General features: G+C 51.6%; 1 protein-coding gene across 1 annotated transcript in view; it reads right to left on the bottom strand.

The window, feature by feature from the left end:
* Positions 1–1272: 1272 nt before the first annotated feature.
* The window catches only part of epha5 (EPH receptor A5), a 40538-nt gene continuing 20000 nt past the window's right edge, over positions 1273–21810 (bottom strand). Inside the window, exons 6-21 of the mRNA XM_086170091.1 lie at positions 20276–20431; positions 19856–20194; positions 16655–16779; positions 15707–15796; positions 15116–15185; positions 14942–15044; positions 14553–14620; positions 14011–14136; positions 13165–13350; positions 12542–12603; positions 11246–11313; positions 11023–11164; positions 10263–10412; positions 7761–7954; positions 7346–7510; positions 1273–6627 (exon numbers count right to left, since the gene is read on the bottom strand). Coding sequence (XP_086026217.1) covers positions 6516–6627; positions 7346–7510; positions 7761–7954; positions 10263–10412; positions 11023–11164; positions 11246–11313; positions 12542–12603; positions 13165–13350; positions 14011–14136; positions 14553–14620; positions 14942–15044; positions 15116–15185; positions 15707–15796; positions 16655–16779; positions 19856–20194; positions 20276–20431 — 2156 coding nt within the window. The 3' untranslated portion in view covers positions 1273–6515. The remainder of the gene's footprint in view (positions 6628–7345; positions 7511–7760; positions 7955–10262; positions 10413–11022; positions 11165–11245; positions 11314–12541; positions 12604–13164; positions 13351–14010; positions 14137–14552; positions 14621–14941; positions 15045–15115; positions 15186–15706; positions 15797–16654; positions 16780–19855; positions 20195–20275; positions 20432–21810) is intronic.

The following is a 21810-nucleotide window of genomic DNA, read 5'->3' as shown; positions in this document are numbered from 1 at the left end:
CTCATGAAAACACAAAGACGGGCTGAAGACCACCAGTCTGTTGGTCAACTTGGATTTGACCCCAGAAGACCTGCATAGAACATGTGCTCTTCACAGGTCACATCTCCAGCAGCAGATGTTCTCCTGAAGAACCTGCTGGTGTCCACCAGGCAGGCAGAGCAGCCCTGAGAAGAAAACTCAGCCATCCAAGAAGAATCCCAGTCAGCACCGGTGGGAATATGGCCTCTGTACCACACACACACACGCACGCACGCACGCACGCACGCACGCACGCACGCACGCACGCACGCACGCACGCACGCACGCACGCACGCACACACACCATTAGCTGCTGATCTGAGGGTTTTGATAATAGATGGTGTGAAGGCCAATTTCCCCTTCATACACTTGGTATATGTGTGTGTGTGTGTGTGTGTGTGTGTGTGTGTGTGTGTGTATGCACACGCAATAGTCACCTTGAGCCAAACAGGAAATGGATCCCCCAGAGGACCACACACACACAGACACACACACACACAGACAAACACACACACACACACACACACACACACACACACACACACACACACACACACACACACACACACACACAGTAGGTGATGTGTGCTGTCAGAAGTAGTGGAGGTCACAGGAGAGAATCAGACCTTCCATGATCCAGGTTTCCCCAGAACAACAGATGGAAGAAGAGGGTGAGGGTTAAACCTCACCTGCTGCTCGAGTAGATGTTTGAGTCCTGGTGTCAATCTTTACAGAGGAGTCTGGTGTCTGGGTTTCTCAAAACATGGTGAACCTCCAGGACCTTCCACTTCCTGTTACCGAAGCCCCATGAAGGACCCTGCAAGAACTGCAAGCGTCTGAATCGATAACTCCCAGATCATCTGGTGTAGAGGAACCAGATGGTTTCCCTTCTTCTCAGACCTTCAAGGGTGGTTGATGGAGGTACTGTGAAGATTGTTTTCTATTGGAGAGCAGCTCGATGGTGCACTCTGAGAACCTCATGTCCTTTGAGTGGCATGCTCTGAGAACGTCATTCTTGGAGGACATCTCAACGGTGCGCTCAGAGAGCATCTCACTTGTCGTGTGGAATGGGAGTTGGTCAGCTGTCAATCTAAAATCTACCGCAGTCACAGCTCGGCAGCACGTGATCTGCCCAGGGCCTTGGTACCATTTCCTGCCCGTGGAATGAGGTTTCGGGGTGGAGGGTCGAGAAGAGACATGCCGGTCTCGGTGAAGACACGGCGACGGCCAGGAAAAACGAAGAACTGACGGGTCCTTTCAACGTATCTTTTATTGCAAAAATAGAGCCTCTGATCACAGACTACAAAAACATGGGACACCAAGGAGCACGAAACAAACACAGAAACACCCACGGCGGCAGATCTTCTCCCGGCGGACCACGCCACCACAAAACATCTACTCACGACTGCGACGCTCGAGTCAATTCACCGAGAACCTGCCGGGAGACGGCGGTCTCCCCGGAGTCCTTTTGTGTCACACCCCAATGACTGTCCCTACTCTTTACTTCCTGAGAAGCTAACCTTACAACTGTGAAGGAGGCGGGGCCACTGGCAGCTCTGCAGGTCCTCACACTGCAGAGCAGAAGGAAGCTGGAGCCTCAGAGGTGCTGGAGGCTTCAGGTGGATGTAGCAGGACACCAGTCCCACCTGGACCTCAGTCTACGGCGGAGGTACTCCGAAGATCAGAACAGGACAACGTTCAGACCTCGTGACCTCTGAGTCTCTGCCAATATTACTGATGCCGGAGGTCTTTGGAGGACTTTGGTCGGATGGTCGCTGAAACATTAAGTTCCAGGAAAGTCCAGCTCAAGCTTACCTTTGAGACAAGCCAAGGCTGGACTGTCGGCCCAGGTTGGAGCTCCACGGAGGTTTAACTGGAGAACATTGGACGGAACAGCCGACCGTCCCCAACATGACCCCGCCCACTTCCCAGCTTGAATTCTGAGGTTTTCAAAGATGCAGACTCTTTCAGGACGAAAAGCGCTCAGACGCCAGTGCAAACTTTTATGGTAATTGTATTCCCATGCATTTGTGTGTCAAAGTATTTTTTGCTAGTAGTACTAGGTATTGCTTTTGCAAGAATGCGTTCAGTTCCTGCGGTGACTTCATCATGGAGCCTAATTGCAAAATCTCTCCTCAAGGTCCATTTCAAAGGAAGTTGATGACTCAGATGTTACAAATAAAAGAGCCATGTGGCTTCTTCTGAATCATGGAATTGTGCTCCTGCTCCCCTCTTCTGCGGGAGGGGGGGCTCCGGTGGACAGTTACTACTGCCTAATAACATGGCAACAAATCTCTACTACAACCTTTGCTGGTTTGCTGTGCTTTGACTCCTCTTCGCTTAAAGAATGCCGTGCAACAATAGACACCTGAAAGGATTAGAACCCTTGTATGTTCCTTGATATTTGAGCTAAAAATCTGAATCTGTTAAATTCTCGGCCTCCTGAAGAACCCTCCTCAGTGGTTTCATGGAAACCCCGGTTCTGCTCGGAGGAGACATGCTTGTGCTGGGACTGTGGAAATGGTGCTCTCCGTCAGCGCTGCTTTAGTTCTCTGTTTATTCACCTTCATTTGAAAATATGTCACTGCTGCTTTGTGCTTGGACGTCATTTTGCAGGGTTGGAAGCTCTGAGACCATTAGCTGATATCAGCGTGGAGGAACACGGCACGCGTAGAAACTATACAGTAGATAAGAAGACGACGTCCACCCAAGGAAGCCGGTCCTCCATATTGGTTTGGGTACAATTGAGGGGAAACACATTTCTCATAAAGTGCAAATTGATTTAGTTCCAACAGACACATTTCCTGACATTCCTTGTGACTGCCTTTTGGACAGTGATGGCAAAGCATGTGGAGATAGAACGTGGGGAACTCAAATCGTGATCTGGGAAGATGAGAGGCGCTCTCTCGGGCTGATCCGTCACCACATGTTGACGCACCGGGCAGACACTGAACATTTGGACGGACACGAGGGCCCAATTTTGGTATCCATCGACTGTATCTCGCCTGGAAAGCATCCACCTCTGTGATTGATTGGTGACCAGTTCAGGTTAAACCCCACCTCTCACTCAATGACGGCTGGGATCGGCTGCCGGAACTAATGAAAGAACCCTGATGGGGTCCAAATGGTGAACAAAGTTCTGATGCATCCCACTGGAGTAAAGATCCACATAGCCACAATAGTCTATAAAACGTTCTACGACCAAAAAGCTGGTTAACAAAAGATCTGCTTGGAGACTGAAAACACCCAAAGTTCAGCGACAATGTTGAGAATGGTTACTGTTCCCAACCACCACAAATACAGAGTATTTTCCTGAGTGACTGTTCCATGTTACCTTCAGAAGTCCTACCTACGCTTTACCAGAACCCGTTACGGTTCGCCTGATGCCCCACCCTGCAGTGCTGATAGCAGCAGTGTTTGAGATCCAGGGCAGATCGTGATATTTAGCCATGTGAAGGCCAATGAGCTCTTAAGTGAGTTTGCATTTGACCAATTACATACAGTGTACATGTCCTATTCAAAAAGTACGTGTGAAAAAGCTGCCATGCTTCCATCAACAACCTGCTGACGGACCTGGACCTCAGCATCTCTGCCGGGGATCAAATTCAGCTTGGGTTCATGCGATCTGGTGAACGGCTGTACCGACTGACACTGCCGCGTTACAACTGCGGATTTCTGCAAAGGTATCTGGACAGGAAGGACAAGGCGAGGGTGGAACTTCTGGGTTAACTGCTCATCTTCAGAAATACACCTATCCACATGGAAGGCAGGCCTGCACCATTCGTAAGCTGGTTGTATGCCTCTCCTTCCACAAACGGCTAGCTGCTTACCTGTCACGGGTATAAAACTTTCAAAGGAATAAATGTAGACTAAAGAGACTGTGCAGATGTTCATCACTATCAACATAACTTTTGAAAACAAACAGAATATAAGTTGAGACCATTCCCATCTCACCATCCTGATCTTCAGAACATAGAGAGGAGTCTCAAAAGCCCGAGGGGAAGGTGACTCCCCCAAGCTCGGCTGTGACTCTGCTCACTGGACGGGACGAGGTCAGGCTGCTTAAAACTCAAACTAGTTTTCGGAAAGGTGAAACATCCCTTTAAAGCCTTACATTCTTTGTGTGCTTTCCTTCGCTCTCTATAAATCCAGTTCTACAATCTCATTAGGTTTCTAGTAACACGCCAAAGCACCAGTACAATGTGTAAAGCCAACAAAAATATTAGCATCTTGGAAGAGGATATACAGTATATCTGCCAGACTTGAGTTCATACTTCAGTGAAGACGTACGGGAAAAGGGTCAAGTTTGATCAATAAAGCACTCGGTAGCAACGAATGACAATCGATACCAGAGGGAACTAAAGCGAGAGCTTAAGGTTTGACATCATTATATACCTTATAAACCAAACGATCCACCAAAATGTCACACGGCTGTCCCGGTGCACGCCTCGGCACGGTCTCCTTTCGGGCCGCATCAAACACTTCACGCTTTTCCACCAAAATTGGAAATGAAACACGACCACAGACAACGTAAAATTCACATTTCATCGTCTGCGCGCTCATCCGGGCCGGGGAACATATGTGCTGCTGCTCCCGTCAGAGGGCGACCCGGAACCAAGCTGCAGAAATGCTGATTTAGAATATTAGTGATTATTAACCAGAAGTCCACGAGTCAGATGCTTGAACAATACCCACTTGTCCACATGACCGTTGACAGAAGAACGATGCTCCCTGCATTAAGTATATATTACACTATATACATGAAGTACATGTAGACAGAGCTGCTCTGAAGTCCAGGAGAGCGCTGACAAAACAAACCGTCCACATTTTTTTTGCTTCGTTTTAAAACAAGAGTAAACAAATCAATGTTCGTAGAGTTACTCAATAATATCTCCTTGTTGAGCAGCTCTGTCTGAGTGAGGTTTTTTGGCAGATATGAGATGGAGAAAGACTGCCGTACAGTGAGCGGAGCAGAAGGCGAATGTGAAGACTCCACGGAGGTTGGAGTGCACGCTGGAGTGAAGGCTGCATTGAGATGCTTGAAGATTCCAAGTGAATCTGAGGAAAACATCCATTTGAACACCGGATCTGAATCTACCTGATGGTCAGACCATCGACTCCATCGTAACAGGAGGCGCTTCTCTCTCTCAACGTTCCAGGACTTTCCTTTCTCTGCAGTTCCACTGGGCTGGAGGCCCCGGACGAATCCCACTCCACTGTCCGAACTGAAAGTCTGCGTGAACTTGCATAAAAGATTGCCGATTTGGCGAAAGATCCACTGGAACGGGCAAAACATTTGGAAGAATGGGTTTTACTGGAGTGAAGCTAGTTTGAGGCGGTGATGTCGGAGAGCCTGCGGAGCATCTTCTTCACTCTGAGTGAAAGTTCCATTAGAGCGCGTGGATCCATCGCAGGCAATTTACCTTTACATTCATGCTCGGCTCAAAAGCCGTCATTATTTCACGGGCAGCTCCGGAGCGCCGTCAGGACGCCGGCTAGATCTCTTCCACGGTCTGCAAACTCATTCACAAGATCATCTTAGCGTCCCGATTGGTTCCATTACACATTCTGTCTCCTCTGACGGCACCAGGCTGAAACATCTAACAACGCGAAGTCGATGTGGCGACTTGGCGCCGAGCCCGGCGTTGAGCTGTACATTCGTGAAGCGGATCGTTGCTTTCGTAAGCTCAACAGAAGCCAGGTTTGTCTGGATGTTCGACACGGACGGGCTGGTACTCTATCTAATCTGGTTTGGAATTGCAGAGTGGAGGCGAATTTGCTGCTGAATGTGAGTCTGAACCTTCTGCAAGATCTGTCCCATACAGAGAAGAAAAAAAACAAACAGAACAACAACACAGGAAAGATCAAAAGTAATGGTGATTGTTCTCTTGGTCCACTAGAACCCTGCCTGAGAACGGGGCTCACCTCAGACACTCCTGACACGACTCCACTCCGGAGGGAATCCAGAGGGACCAGGTCATAGCTCGAGGATCCAGTGAGCTCAGGAGGCCTGAGACGAACGGACGATGATCAGGTCGATCCCGCTGCATGGATCTCTCTGATTGGTGACACAGCGAGAACATGCTGGTTGCTCCACAGCCTGATCACCAGTCTTGTTTTGATGATTGACTTCCAAGGGTCCAATCAGTGCAGACAGAGAAGCTCCAAGATTCACACAAACCACGGGAATGGAAAGTTCTTCACTCAAATTCAGCGCAGGTCAGTTGATTGAAGCTTACCATCATGAGCTCCGCAAGAAGAACCAGTCAGCTCAGTCGGCTTTTGCGTTGGAGATGCCCGAGGACGCTGCAGTCCAACTCCGCCCACAATCACCACAAAGGTTGTCCACGTCTGGACCATAAAAACTGGGTTCCTCGTAAGTAGAAAGTGCTAAGCCGCTCTAGGTCCAACCACAACTATGAGTCTCTTCATCACATCCTAGGTCCACATGGTGTGTGTGTGTGTGTGTGTGTGTGTGTGTGTGTGTGTGTGTTGCATCACATCTTTTTAGTGGAGCAGGTGTTGTTCATGTGTACTCTCATCTCCTGAATGCTTGTGATGATTTTCTTCTGATGTCCGGCCAGGTTCACGCCGACTCGCCTCAAGTCCCTGGAAGACAGAAGGACAGGTGTCTCTTTGGGTGACTGGAAACACAAACACAGAGGGTACTTGGAGGGGCAGGGGGTGCTTGGAGGGGCAGGGGGTACTTGGAGGGGCAGGGGGTGCTTGGAGGGGCAGGGGGTGCTTGGAGGGGCAGGGGGTACTTGGAGGGGCAGGGGGTACTTGGAGGGGCGGGGGTACTTGGAGGGGCAGGGGGTGCTTGGAGGGGCAGGGGGTACTTGGAGGAGCAGGGGGTACTTGGAGGGGCAGGGGGTGCTTGGAGGGGCAGGGGGTACTTGGAGGAGCAGGGGGTACTTGGAGGGGCAGGGGGTACTTGGAGGAGTTGGCTGGTTTCAGTTCATCTTTACTCACAGAGATTAAAGTATTGAGTAATTGCAAAATCCTTCAGTGATGTACTGCAGTGACGTACCGACGCACTGCAGTGACATACCAATACACTCCAAAACATCCCAGATGTTCAGAGCAGTTTGTTCCAGGAACCTGCAAACGTCTGGGAATCAAATTGAGGCCATTCTTATTTTGAAAGAAGGATCCCTGATCGTAGGAGGTTCAGGGCATTCGGGCTCCAGAGGAGGCCTTTCACCTCGACTGAAAAGATGTGGAAGAAGATCCAATCTGGGATGGATCTGTATCTACCCCTTTATGAGGTCCAAACAACCCTGAAATAAAAGCCCGTCCACCCCGTGGCAGTCGGTGCACGTCTTACTCTGAGGTCATCTGAGCCACGGTCTCCATCGAGGAGTAGCCCCCCTCAATAAAGAGGTCGGTGTAACGGCCCATCTTGATTGAATCCAGCCACTCTCCTACGGTTCTCCTGTGGGAGCTGCAGCTTCCTTCCATGCTGGCGTGTTCCACCAGCAGGTTGGAGACCCTGGAACATCCATGGAGACACACAACAAGGAGAAAGAGCCGTGAAGAACATCAGGACTCTACACATTACTTGATAGGATGACCAAGGGCAGCAGCCCAGGATGGCAACATGAAGATCAATCATTGTCAGCTTCCTCTGGTTTCTGCTACAGAAGACCACAGAGTCTTCTTCACCACCGATGAGTTGCAGATGTGAAGGGCACACCTCTGTCCACTGACCATCTCAAGACCTGAGCGTGCCCAGTACCCACCTGTGAGAGGAGTTGACCAGGTTCTTCAAAGAGCTGGGGTTACGGATGAGTTTGTCCAGCAAACAGACGATCTCATCAAACTTGGGTCTGTTGCTTCGTTCTCGCTGCCAGCAGTCCATCATGAGGTGGTACAGGGCCTCAGGGCAGTCCATGGGAGCCGGCAGCCTGTAGCTCTCCTCCACCGCCTTGATGACCTGTGCACAGTGGGTGGAGGTGGGGTTAGTTGACCAGGAACCACTGAGATGTTGGACAGAAAACAAGCTAATGGTCCAGAAGAAGCAGATCCATGACCAATGACTACGGCTCTGATTTCACTCAAGACATCTTGAGAACATCACTTCCCACTGGAGATGGTTCTGAACCTGCACGCTGAAACCCAATCTTAACGAAGGCCATCTGCTGATCTCCACCGCCTCCAGTCTGCTGATGGAACTCTGGGCGAAAGAATCTAATGTTCCCCATTTTCTGGTTCTTCTGACGAGAGGATTCATCCTGGACCAGACTGGCTCTGCAGCTGAAAACAGAGCTGCGACTGGAGAAGCAGATACAGCATCTGCGGCTGCAGATGGAACTGGAGATGGACGTGCAGCAGGAGATGGAGGTGCAGGAGGAGATGGAGGTGCAGGAGGAGATGGTGGTGCAGCAGGAGATGGTGGAGCAGCAGGAGATGGTGGAGCAGCAGGAGATGGAGGTGCAGCAAGAGATGGAGGTGCAGGAGGAGATGGTGGTGCAGCAGGAGATGGAGGTGCAGCAGGAGATGGAGGTGCAGCAGGAGATGGAGGTGCAGCAGGAGATGGTGGTGCAGCAGGAGATGGCGGTGCAGCAGGAGATGGTGGTGCAGCAGGAGATGGCGGTGCAGCAGGAGATGGTGGAGCAGCAGGAGATGGCGGTGCAGCAGGAGATGGCGGTGCAGCAGGAGATGGTGGAGCAGCAGGAGATGGTGGAGCAGCAGGAGATGGCGGTGCAGCAGGAGATGGCGGTGCAGGAGCTGCCCGGAGTCCTCAGCTGGGCTCCGGAAGCAGGAGGAATTGATCCATTTGGTTTCCTCTGGTTGCTTCCGATCAGGTCTGACGTAAAAACATGATTGTGCACGTGGACGAGCACAGAGAGAGGGGACGCTGAGAGGCAGCGAGAAGATCAGAGGGATGGAAGAGGAGAGGAAGAGCTGGTGCTTTCTGGAGCAGATCAGAGAAAATCCAGCATAACGCTTTCAATTAAACATCAAAGGCCAAACCCCCCCCCACACACACAGCCTGACGGTGACCTCTTTATCCCTGTGTGTGTGTGTGTGTGTGTGTGTGTGTGTGTGTGTGTGTGTGTGTGTGTGTGTGTGTGTGTGTGTGTGTGTCCATGAGAGGCAGTTCATCTTTCCACCAGCAGGGAAGTAAAGGCAAACCAAGCCAACCCGAGGACACAAACCTGCTCCTGTGCTGGTTCCAGTGGTGGGTTCAAGTGTGTGACAGTGTGGTGGAAATGAGCTTCAGCACCTTTCAGTTCTGCGTTTGGAAGCCGGGCCCCGGCGGCACCGGCGGCACCGGCGGCACCGGCGGCACCGGCGGCCCCAAAAAAGCAGCCCGGCCTCTTCCAACAGCCGCCGTGCGAAGCCAGTTCCACCACACTGGACCACAATCCTTCTCCTCATCTCTACTCTGCTGCTCAGCCTCGTTCTATCTTTCCCTGTGAGGGTCCCAAAACCACACGTGTGAGTGTGTGTGTGTGTGTGTGTGTGTGTGTGTGTGTGTGATGTGGAGCGGTGAGCTCGGACTCATCCTCCCTGTGAAGGTGGAGGTGACCCCCTGACCTCCTCCCCTCCCTGCTCCTCCATCTTTCCTAATGATCCCTTCTGATCACAATCTCCTCAGAGACCAGGCTCGTCCTGCAGCTCTGGAACATAAGGTGTGCTAGAACGTCCAGAAGAACCGTGGAATGAAGGGAACCCAATCTTAAGGAGAATACAATACATCCCGGAGAAGAACTGAAGCCTTGTCCAAAGAAGGTTCTCATCTGAAACAGACAAAATCACTCCTTGTCCTCCTCTTCCTCATTCTCCTCGGAGTGAGGAAGGACACAACTCATCATTGTCTTCCAACCATCCAGAGGAGAAGTGACCAGAGCAGAAGATCTGCTGTTCAGTTTGTTACGGGGACATCCCTCGAGGAGAGTCCATGCCTGTCTGATCCTTTACCCAGAGGGAACGTCATAGGACTTTGCAAGAAGGGGAGTTGTGATTGGCGAACAAAGGAACTGAGTTGAAATGTAAAATAAAACCACCTCTGACTGGAAGTTCATGTAGAGGTCTCCAACTGGACCAGAGGAGGAATCACTGTGGACACCATATTTCCCTGCGGCGGACCAGACCGTCCACAAATGAAGAGTCTCCTCCAAAGTGATTCAAGAACCTGTAGGTTCCTGTTTTAGAATCTCTGAAACTTGCCTGGAATCAATAAAAACTCTTCATTGACCCCCCAAACATCTCTGACCTGTAGACACCATCCCACTCACATCTTGGTTTGACATCTCCCAGTACGGCCTCTCTCCGTAGGACATCAGCTCCCACATGACAATGCCGTAACTCCACACGTCACTGGCCGAGGTGAACTTCCTGAAGGCGATGGCCTCTGGAGCTGTCCAGCGGATGGGGATCTTCCCTCCCTGGGTTGGCACAAGACATTGGACACCATCAAGCAAACACCAGTGGATTCAAAGGAGAACAAGTGCAAAGAACATCGCAGGACATAAGAACATTTAAACCACCTTCTTCATCCAGAGGATGTTAACAGAGAACTGAGATATTTCCTGTGATTCAAGACACCTCAGGCTACATGAACGCGAGTGGGATTTCTCCATCAGGCTTGAGAGGAGCTTCTGATCTGCTGAGCTCCAGGAGAAGAGGGGACTCCTGCCAACAAGGGCTGAAGTTAGCCCAATGCTCTGCTAATAGATGAAGCAGCAAAACATCTCCTGCTCTGATATATAAACTACATGGCTGCTTCAAGACTGAGATACAAGAATGTTCTCAGCCTGGACACACATATAGAGAGAGGGGATCTTTGGTGCTGAGGTACATGTCAGAAGACATGTACCTCCAGACAAACACAGACGAGATGTTAAATCCACCAATAAAGGATGAAGCCAACATGAGAGAGACATCTCACCCAAGGCCACCAAACCTACAGGTCTAGATAATCATCTATCCCAGTCAGAAGGGCCTACTGAATGTGTTTCTGCAGAAGAAACCCGAGGAGGCGGAGGTGGAACCCACCCTGGTGGTGTAGGCGGCCTCGGGGTCGTCCTCCAGTACCCTGGACAGGCCGAAGTCAGACACTTTGCACATCAGGTTGCTGTTGACCAGGATGTTACGAGCCGCCAGGTCCCGGTGGACGTAACCCATGTCCGACAGGTACCTGCAGCCGGCAAGGAAGGGGTTAATCCTGAACGTGTGTGAGTGTGTGTGTGTGTGTGTGTGTGTGTGTGTGTGCGCTCACCTCATGCCTGAAGCAATGCCGCGCTGCATCCCCACCAGCTGGATGACAGTAAACTGACCGTCATTTTTCTGGAAAAACAAACAAACCAGCTCAGTGGCGATAAGAAAGCAGAAACACCTTTGGCCACAACTGAACTGAAGCCACCTGAGAACCAGATGCTCTTCTTCTGAAAGATATTTAGACGCCTCTGCTTTCCCTTCAAGTCCTCCCCCATCCTGGTGTGCGTTACTGACGCTTCTACTGGAGTTAGGTCAGGTAAGCTGCTTCCGTGTCCAAAGATCTCATCCGTTCACTGATCAAAGCCCCATCCTTTGATACGACAATCAGTCTCGCAGTTATCTAACTATTGATTAAATCCTGATCAGTAACTACACAGATGTTCCTCAACATGGAGACATGGAGCAACAAATGACAGTGTGATGGAGAAGATTAATATCTGAGCAAAGAGTCTGAACACGATGTGGAAACATCAGAAGAAAAGAAAAGGAAACCAATCAGGGAGTAGTGGAGCTCCAGAAGATCCTGGGAGGCCCCAGGAGGCCCATGGCTGGGATCCACGGAGAACCCCTTCAAAGTAGAAGGTGACCTGCTGCCCCCCCGACACGTCGCTCGGTCTCCTGGTATCATAAGACCTGGGATCCTTGAAATACCTTGGTTTTTACAGAGCTGGACGTTACGCCGAACGGGTCAAGATCCTCCTGCTAACGTCCTCCTTGTGGTTCAGATCATCCTCTTCCTGGTCTTTGATCAAGAGTCCCAGCACGGTCCCTTGCTCCCACTGTTAGGAGACACCTTTCCAGCTTCTTGATCATTTCTGTGTCATTCCAAGGAAGCCATCTCTTTGTGCATTGCGGGCATCTAGTCCCACCTCTCCTTGAGAGTTCAGATACTGAACCTGAAGGTTCATTGGTTCAGCAAAGTTATTCTTATCTCCAGCAGCTGGATTTACGCATCTGTTGGTTGTCTAGTTTCCAATCCGGTGGCCTCCATTACAGCAAGATGACCGTCAAACGTCTTTCATGAGGCTGAGCTTCAGAGTCAAGAAGATATTGTCCATGCAGCTGCTGCTTGCTAACCTGAGTTACCAGCTTCTGAGGGTTCTACCCCGATGGCTCCATCTATCCATTGATTTTGGACTTTGTAGAGGTTTGCCCGGTGGTCTTCTCTCATTTCCACTTCACCTTCATGGATCTTCATCCTCCTCCTGCTGTTTCCATGTTCACACTGAACATCCTCCCTACATCTTCTCCTGCGATCGTATTTCTATCGCGCTTGTCTGTCCTCTCCGTGTCCTACCTTCAGGAAGGAGTCCAGCGATCCATTCTCCATGTACTCCGTGATGATCATCACCGGTTTGCCTGAAGAGAAAACATGTGAAGAAATTTTACAACAACGGACTGCATTGTCAACAAACCTCTACAAAGATGTTCAAGGGGTCAAGATGACAATCAATGTTCTATAGATCTGAGATCCTCTGAAAAGGAAAGAGGGAATATTCTCCTTTCCAACACAGAGACATTCTGGCTTTGATTTGTCAGATACCAGATACCTTCAAATGGATGAATCCCGATTGTCCAAAGTACTGAGACTAATAGACAGCGTGGGACATCTCCATTTGTTCCTTCGGACCTCCAGTCGACCAAGTATCAGTACTGCAGGTACTGCGTGTACTGCATATACTGAATGTACTGCATGTCCCGAATGTACTGCAAGGACTGCATGTCCTGAATGTCCTGAACGAACTGCATCGCAGATGCTTCTCAAGAATAAGAATTGAATGAGACGAATGGGCATTGAACCGCCTGCAGTGAAGCAGAGCTGAGACTCCCAGGGACACCTGAGGAGTCCAGGTGACAAACCCCTTCAGCTGCTGGGACTGCAGACCGGAAAGCTCAATTCGAGTAGAAATACAAGCTCACTCTTCGTGACCACCCCCTCCAGATGGATGATGTTGGGGTGGTTGAACTGGCCCATGATCGACGCCTCCCACAGGAAGTCCCGCCTCTGCTGTTCAGTGTAACCTGCTTTCAAGGTCTTGATGGCGACCTGCATCTCCCTCTTCCCTGGCAGGCGGAGTGGACCGCTGCACACCTCACCGAACTCCCCTGAGGAGACAGACGAACCAGGTCATTTGGGGATTAGGCTACTTTCAGGAGCAAAACCATCATTAGATAATGTTGCTTGAATTATTAATTGCCTGTAATAAAGTCAATCTGCATGAGACTAACTCCTTAAACACCTCAATCATTTATTCATCAAGCAGTCGAAATATTTATTTCTGCAGCTGCTGCTCTTTTGCACTTCTGGTACCGTGCTTAACTGCATTGTATTGCCCTCTACTTGTTCATGTGTCATGACAATAAGCTGAAAAGTTGAATCTGATCTAAAATTTTATCTAACCTAATCTGATCGAATCCTAGGGAGGAAATATTTATCCCTCTTCAGTTAACCGTAAAGTCTGAACCAATCAGCTGCAGCCACGGGCTGATGGCAGTGAGCAGCTCAGTGCTCGGTGTCCTGCCCAACAACACTTCAGTGGGCTGGGAGGAACTCGGGAATCAAGCTGGGACTCTTTAGGTCCAAGATGACCCCTCAGACTCAGGTTCAAGCTGATTTCACAGAAACCGGTTCATTTCCTTGGAGCCGAGTGAAGGACCATGGATTTTGGCCTCTTCATCTCTGCAGAGTTCTAGTCAGGGTCTGGTCAGGGTCCTGGTCAAGATCAGGATCTGCATCAGGGTCAGGACAGATGAGCACCAACCCACCAGCTCCAATGATCCTCTCAATGGAGATGAAGGAGACGTCGATCTCCTGGGTGAATTCATGCACTGCCTGGTTTGGGTCCTCGTACGTCAGGGGGTCGATGTAGGTCCGGACACCTGGGAATTTTACTGACACACACACACACACACACACACACACACACACACACTTTCCTTAATATTCAAATATTATTATATAAAATATTAGTCGTAGTATTTGATGATATCAAATATTAATATTCAAGAGTGAGTATCAGCATGCTGGCAGAGGATCCTCACACTGTTGTGAAACAAACAAATCTAAAGGAAAGGCTACAAACACATGGATGGGATGTTCATGGGTTCATTCTTCCCTAAAACAGCATCTGAAGAAGAAACATGTCCTCCTCATTGGATGAATCCATGAGAACTTCTTACAATGACTGGTGGTTAACTGATGGACTCATGACATGGCGGTGAGAGAAAACGTGACACCGTGTCCTTTGAGGACATCCACCGTGGCACCAACGTGATGAGAAACCAGCCGGATTGGACATTCGACTCACTGTGACCATTGTGGAAGTGCATCTTGTCTTCTTCAGGGTCCTGCTTGGCTTTACTGTAACCACAGCGCCTTGGAGAGGAAGCAAACAAACGCAGCCGTCATGAGACCTTCTGGGGTTTGGCTCCAGGAGAACTGGAGAACTCACAGTACTCATGCTTCCTATTATCGTTGGTTCTTCTCAGTTGAACAATATTCTGACATCACAAGAACTCCCTGCAGGAGAACACTATGGTGACACCGTCCACCAGGAGGACAGGCTTAGCTAGATGGGGGGGAGCTGTGTGACAGATGTGTGATTGTGTTCTTTCACACACACACACACACACACACACACACACACACACACACACACACACACAAGGCCTCTGTAGACGACGTTCTCCACCTTACCTTCCGCTGAGAAGAAATCCAGCCACCACCGCCAGCAGGACCAGCGCCAGGGTGACGGCGGCGGCCACCATGGAGGCCTGAGCGCGCTCGCTGCTCGCCGTCACTGCGGGAAGAGGGGCAGAGTTAGAGTCCGACGGCGCCGTCTGCGCTGAACGTACGGCGCCGCTTCCTCACGGTAGGGGCTGGTCTGGAACTCAAAGCGGCGGCTGAAGGCGCCGTAGCCGGCAGACGTCCTGGCTCGCACCTGGAACACCAGAGGTTAGAACATCTGCAGCGAGGAGACCTCCTCAGGTAGCTGATGGGTGTTCTCATGGAGACACGACATTTCGAGTCAGAAGACTAAAGACTAAAAACTGGACATTAGGACATTCCTGGAGTGTGTGTGTGTGTGTGTGTGTGGAGGGGATTCTGTTCCTTATGGAGATTGATAAAGTATCTCTCCGTCTTCACTGGAACCCTGGAGTTCAGACGCTGAGGACCTGGATCTGCACAGAAAGCTGGCTCACATTGAAGAACTTCTTCAAAGTTCTGTTCCAAAAGGAGTCCTCCCCACCGATGAGAAGGTGCTGTCTGAGCCACATGTCCTTGGACAACACCTTGTTTCAGGGGGTTCCATCGCTTCTGATTCAAAGTCAATTCTGCAGCTTTCTCCTAAACACTGATGTGATGCTGAAAGGTCCTGATGTTCTGCAGTTCCACAGTGAATGTCTAAACCTCCCTCTCCTCCAGGTCATCATCCTCCTTCGTCGCGACCACATATCCTACCTGAAAGATGTAGGCCGAGGAGGGCTTCAGGCCTTCCACCACCATCTCCGTCTCCTTGGACTTGATGATGGTGTAGCTGGAGTCCTGCTCCTGCAACCAGAGGGAGGGAGGAGTCAGTCATCTCTGCTGCTGGTCCTCCGGGACCAGCTCTGCATTTCAAACACCTTCTCAGGTGAAAGGTACCACTCGCAGGTGATGCGAAGAGGTGAGACCTTAAATATTACAAGAAGGTCTGGAACACTCAGTGTGAGCTTCAGAGCAGGGATGTCACACAAATTGAAAGAGTGTGCATGAAAACGCTTGATGTTCCTGTGACCGGTGGACAGCGGACCACAGCGAAGAAGCTCCAACAAGCCCGTTCAGACCCTCGTCTGAACTGTAACCTCATGACTCAGAGTCAGTGAGGACATGTAGGATCAGATGTCTCCTCAGCTGAAGGCGCACTCCATTAGCAAGAAGCCATTAGATGACCGCAGACCACAAACCGGGTGTCACCTTCATGTCCACTTAGATCCTGACCAGGCAGAAGAAGAACTCCAGGGTCGGTGGAGCAAATCTATGAAACTATGAGGTTTATCACAATGAATAACTGCCTTCTGGAAGATCATCATCCATCCGGCCGTGAGAGGAACGCAGATGGAGGCCGTTGCATAAAATACACCCTGAAGCTCCAAGACAAATCAGTGTGAGAACAGTTAGACGACAGAGGACCGGGAACCCCCTCATCAAAACATCCTGAGGTCAAGAAGCTCCTCTGCAGCGAGACGGCGCAGAGGAGCAGTCAGACGAGACGGTGGTTTCTTCTCAGAAGAACCCTGACAGAAATCCAGCAGCTTCCATCAGGGGGCAACGTCACTCCTGACCGGCCAAAGACAGTCACGCTACCGCAGAAGTACTGCCGTCCACAAAGTTCAGGGAGAACTTTCTTTGAATGCCCTTCACACTGACCTTCTCGAAGTACTTGATCTCATACTCCAGGATGATGCCATTGGGCCGGTCGGGCTCCGCCCACGAAATGGAGATGCTGCTCTTTCCTGTGTGTCCTTTCCTTACCACACTGATCGGAGAAGGAGCTGTGGACAGATGGACGGACGGACACACACACACACAAACACACACGCACACGCACACGCACACACACACACACACACACACACACACACACACACACACACACACACGCACCCCTTTGACTGCAGACTCCTGATTCTGTAGGAAATAATGGCAAAAACGACATGCGCGAGATGTTTGTCTGATGGCACCTCCAGCCGAGGCTGACATGCAGCCCTGAATGTTTGACTTATCAAAATATTAAACTGCAGATTCAGGAGAAGCAGGTTCTTCATCTGTGAGTTCCATCTGGGCTAAAAGCCATTATTTCTTCTTGTGAAAGACCCGCTGGTGTTTAACCCCAACCTGTCATTGGCAGCGGTGAACTTCCACCTCATCAAACAGACCCGCTACATCTCCTGGCCTCTGGATGTTGGCAGAGGAGCCCGTGGAGAACATGCTGCCCATCTGGTCCGCACGCTTAAAAATCCTCATGCGGCAACACTCTTTATTTATAGAACTGCAGCTCAAATGGGAGGTAAAGTTCTCCAGCTGAGGAGCAGCGATGGTCCAGCCTTCAGCTGGGGATTAGACTTTACATCTTTGAACATCCTTCTGGAGCTCCAGTTCGGCCGGAGGGCCGAGCGAGGCGGGCTCTGCTGTGCAGCTCCATCCATCCATCGTGGAGGAACCTGACCTGCTGCCTGGCTCTCGAAGGGACACTTGGAGGTTCTCTGAAGCCTACAGAGACTTTTAAGCGTCAAACTCTCCTCAGCCCAGAGCCTCGGCTGCTAATGCAAACAGTGCTTAGGTTTCAGAGGCATCAGCGCAGATCTTCTGGGACCCATCCCTGCTCCAAACAGAAACCCGACCTGCAGTGTGTGTGTGTGTGTGTGTGTGTGTGTGTGTTATCTGGAGCATCTTAAAAGCCTGAAACCAGAGACAGACGCTCACGGACTCTCGACCTGGAGAAAGGCTGAGCTGTGACGGCAGATGGACCTCCGGTGTCCTTCACCGCCGCCGGAATCCAACCCGCAGCACTTTATCTGCGCGCTGTGTCTCCTCAAGCCATGGAGGTTGAGAGAAGGTTCTGGTGTCTAGAGACCGCGAGCAGCTGATGGACGTCTGATGAACTGGGGCTGCAGCCAATCACAGCTGGCGCTGGGCGGGAGGCGGGGCTTAACCCAGATGGGTCAGTGTTCAATCACAGACATCCGACTGTCCACCCCTTCATTCGCATCTGCAGACAATTCACTGGACCTGCTGACCGTGGAGAACCAGAAGAACCCGGGAAGGAGAACCCGGAGAGAACGCACAGAGATCCCAGAGCCTGGGGCCTTCTTGCTGTGGAGCTTTCAAGGAGATCATTGTGAAGATCTTCTGCGAACAGAAGCCGAGAGTCTCCGCTCACGGTCCAAAGCAGATGGCGGCCTTCAGCTTTCTTCTTCAATCACAGCAACGGCTTCTCAGGGTTGTCTGGCTTCCAGAACCGGAACGAGAAGTTGTTGGACTGATTGATCAGAAATGTGATGGAACAGCAAGCAACCACAGAAACAAAAGGAAGCCTTTGGAAAACATCTGCTGGAGCTGAATGGTTCTGATGGTCCTCACGGCTTCTGCTTGATAGATCTTCATGATTGACGGTTTGTCTTTGTGAAGATGATCAGGGTGATCAAAGTCATCGGGATGAGGAATCGAACTCCGAATGAGTCGGTCGGTTGTGGAGATGTTTGTATTCCTTTCTTTGACTCCACATTTCCATGCTGAGGTGACGCGAACATCAGGATCTTCAGGCGGTCTCCAAAGAGAAAAGAGTCTGCCTCTGCCCTTCCTCCTCTCCTTTACCTACCAACCTCCTCAGCAGCACCGACACCATCGGGTTCGGCCGGGACACCAGTCCATCTCTAGTACATCTGCTCCTCTCCGTCGTGATGCTTCTTCTGCCTGCTCTTCTCTCCATCCACTTCATCCTTCTGGCTTTTTCTCAATTCCAATGAAAACCAGCAAGAAAACGCCACAGCACTGGTCGGGTCCAACGAGCTCCTCACATTTGCAGCAACAACCTCCAGCTGCAGATGTGAGAAGAAGGCGGGTCGTGCAATGTGGCAGAAGGTCATGAGTTCAGGCCGAAAGTTCAGGGAAAACTGGAACTATGACACGCTTTCAAAGGAACATCTAACTGTAGTTTTGGCTGAAAGCCACAAAGGAGACAGGACCTCCAGGTGAACCCTAATCCAGCTTTTCATCTGTACCACTGAGGGTCAAACACCTGGAGCCTCTCGGACATTTGGATCGGTCCAAGGTCCTGGAGCCGGAACTCCTCGATCCAACTCTGAACGCCGATTCCGGTGCGGCAAGAAGACGTACGAGCAGAACGCTCTGCCTGTGTAATCTGCCTTAATCCCTAATCTCCTCTTGGTCCTCTGCTGAGTGGACTAATCCCAGCCGTCTTCGGTGAAGGCGGTCCCGCAGTCGCTGTGATCCACTCAGCCGGCCGGGAAGGAGGCCGCCGGTGCTTCTGCCCGTCAGAAGGTCATCTGCCGGTCAAAGGGTCCACACCTCCTGTCCTCCTGTCGGTCGGTCTCCTCCACGCCTTCCTGCTCAGATAACCTGTCCTGTCCAAAAGCTCTGCGCTCTTCCTGTGAACGTTCCCCTGCAGATCATGAGGGGACGAGGGGGAGAAAAAGGGCTCCTCAAGCGAGGCCCCGTGTGGGACTCCGACCAGGGAGTCCAACACAGAGCTTCCACCTTTGCTGTGAGATGGAAGCTCTGACTATGACCATCGTGCATCTCATCTCCACTGATAGCAGAGACTTTCAGTCCGAACAAGGCGGGAACGGTTCTTCTGGGCTGAAGGTCAGCCGTGATGCCAGCCGCACGCGAGCAGAAGAGCGGCCCTTTTCACGGAGGAGTGTTTGCTCATCTCCGCCAGGGAGAAGACGGTCGGCAGACGGCCTCCTCCAACCCGCAGAGGCCTGAGGATGACCCGACATGGCGAGACGACGAGGCGGTCCGCTTCCTGCGTCTCGACGTCTGGGGATGCTCTCCGAGACTTCAGGGTGCCAGAAGAGCCACGGCGGACAGCTCTTAGAAGCTTACCTGCCTGGTTGGTGGTCACGTTCATCCACACCGACTGCCTGGTGAGGTCGCTGGCCAGCTCCGACACGCCGTTGGCCGCCTCCACCTGGAAGCTGTAGTTGGTGTGGGCCTGCAGGTCGGCCACCATCACCGAGGTGTCGGCCAGGCCGGCGCGGCGCGGCAGGAAGCGCACGGCGGGGCCGCACGCCTCCAGGCCGCGGCCGTCGGCCAGGACCCGCCGGCACAGGATGTTGTAGCGCACGTCCTTCCTGCCGCCCGTTTCCATGGGAACGGACCACTCCAGGAACACGCTGGTCTCGTTGACGTTGGAGATGGCGTTCCGCGGAGCAGAAGGAGGTCCTGCGACAGAAGGAGCGGGAAGACGTCTCAGGGAAGCTCGGACCAACCCTGAAGACGAGAAGAAGAGGGGGTGCTCCTCACGCGTGCAGGCCATGCCGGGGGGGTCGGCGTCGGTCTTGAAGAAGCCGTCCTCGCAGCTGCAGGCCGTGGCTCCCGTCTGCTGGGCCACGCTGTGCGGAGGACACTTGCTGCAGGACGAAGACTCCAGGAGAGACCTGTAGAAGCCTGGTCTGCAGGCTGAGGGGGAGAAACACAGCATTAGTTCCTGTGGAGATAAAAAGAGGCCGCAGTCAGAGAAGAGCGGACGGTCGCTCTGGAGGTCCCTCATCGCTGGGAGAAGAAACATTTGCTTTTCTTTTGCGCTTTTGTTTAAAACATCTCCGGCATCCCGAAGGCCGCCACTCTCTTCTGTTCCTCCAGGGTTCTTACTTAAATCAAGTCTTTGAGAAGAGACTCGCAGCCTTTCCTTCAGGTCTGTCTGCTGGAGACCCTCCTTAGGAACCAGAGAGGCTCTCAGTTGTTTGCTTCCACAGCCGGACCTCACAAACAAAGACGGCGGCCAACGGCGGCTACGAAGGGCTTAGGTGACGCCGTTGCTTCTTCTACCGATGCGCTCAGCGGCTCGGTCTAAAGATGGGTCGTCTGAGATGAAGCACGGTGAAGGTTCATCAGACGTTTGACGGACGGCTGTCTGTCTGGCCGAGAGGAGCCGTGCCGGCGTCAAGTGAGCAGCCATCGGTCGATTTGCTTTCATTGAACTGCGAACGCCTTCTGCCGCCCTGAGCGGTCTGAAGATCGGACTCACCAACGAGAAGGAGGACCTCTCCTCTCAAACCAGCTGATCTGAGGTGGACTCAAAGGACCTCGCGCTCAGAACGCTCACCACCTCACATCAACACGGATATTTAAGTCTTCTTTTCCTTGGTTTTCGGTGGAGGACAAAGGAGAAACAACCCATGAGCTGAGATCTCTGCAGACACCAACTCATGGATGGAGGATGGACAGGGGTGAGAACAAGACAGAGAGCCGGGAGGAGGACGTGATGGAGGAGGAAGACAGGGAGATGATGAAGGAGCTGGTGGTGGAGGATTGGAGGATGGTCGGGAGGACGAGATGGGCTGATTGGTGTTCCAGGTGTTTAACAGTTGTGATGGAAGCTCGAGGGCCGAGAAACACACACACACACACACACACACACACACACACACACACAGATTTATTGCCATTGTCTCTTGTCTCCTTGACAACGCCCACCAGATCCCTGCGACCAGACTGATAACACCGGCAGCCCGATCCGGTTTCTCACTCACACAGTCGGTTGTTCATGAGCAGAACATTTGTGCTCCGTGCTGTTGGACCTGCTCTTCTCCCGAAGGTCCTGATGTCCTGAGGGTACCCAGCCTCACAACCAAAGGACATTTTAATTCCATTTACCGGTAAGTGAGGGAAGGGTGATTTTATCTAAATGACATGAATGTGGAGACATTTGGAGACCGTGTCATTTAAGAGAGGAAGCAGGGATGAAGATGTTGAGGTTCCTCTTTGGGAGCCACGAGGATGGGATCTAGAAGGTGAGAGAGGACAGGCTGAGACGGTTTGGACAGAGGAGGGACAGT

This window comes from Fistularia commersonii, chromosome 23, assembly GCF_037954325.1.
Source record: "Fistularia commersonii isolate RoL2024-O1a breed Wild chromosome 23, RoL_Fcom_v1.0, whole genome shotgun sequence".
In the NCBI taxonomy this organism is placed as follows: Eukaryota; Metazoa; Chordata; class Actinopteri; order Syngnathiformes; family Fistulariidae; genus Fistularia; species Fistularia commersonii.
Note: the sequence above shows the minus strand (reverse complement) of the source record. Positions and strands in the feature narration are given on the sequence as shown.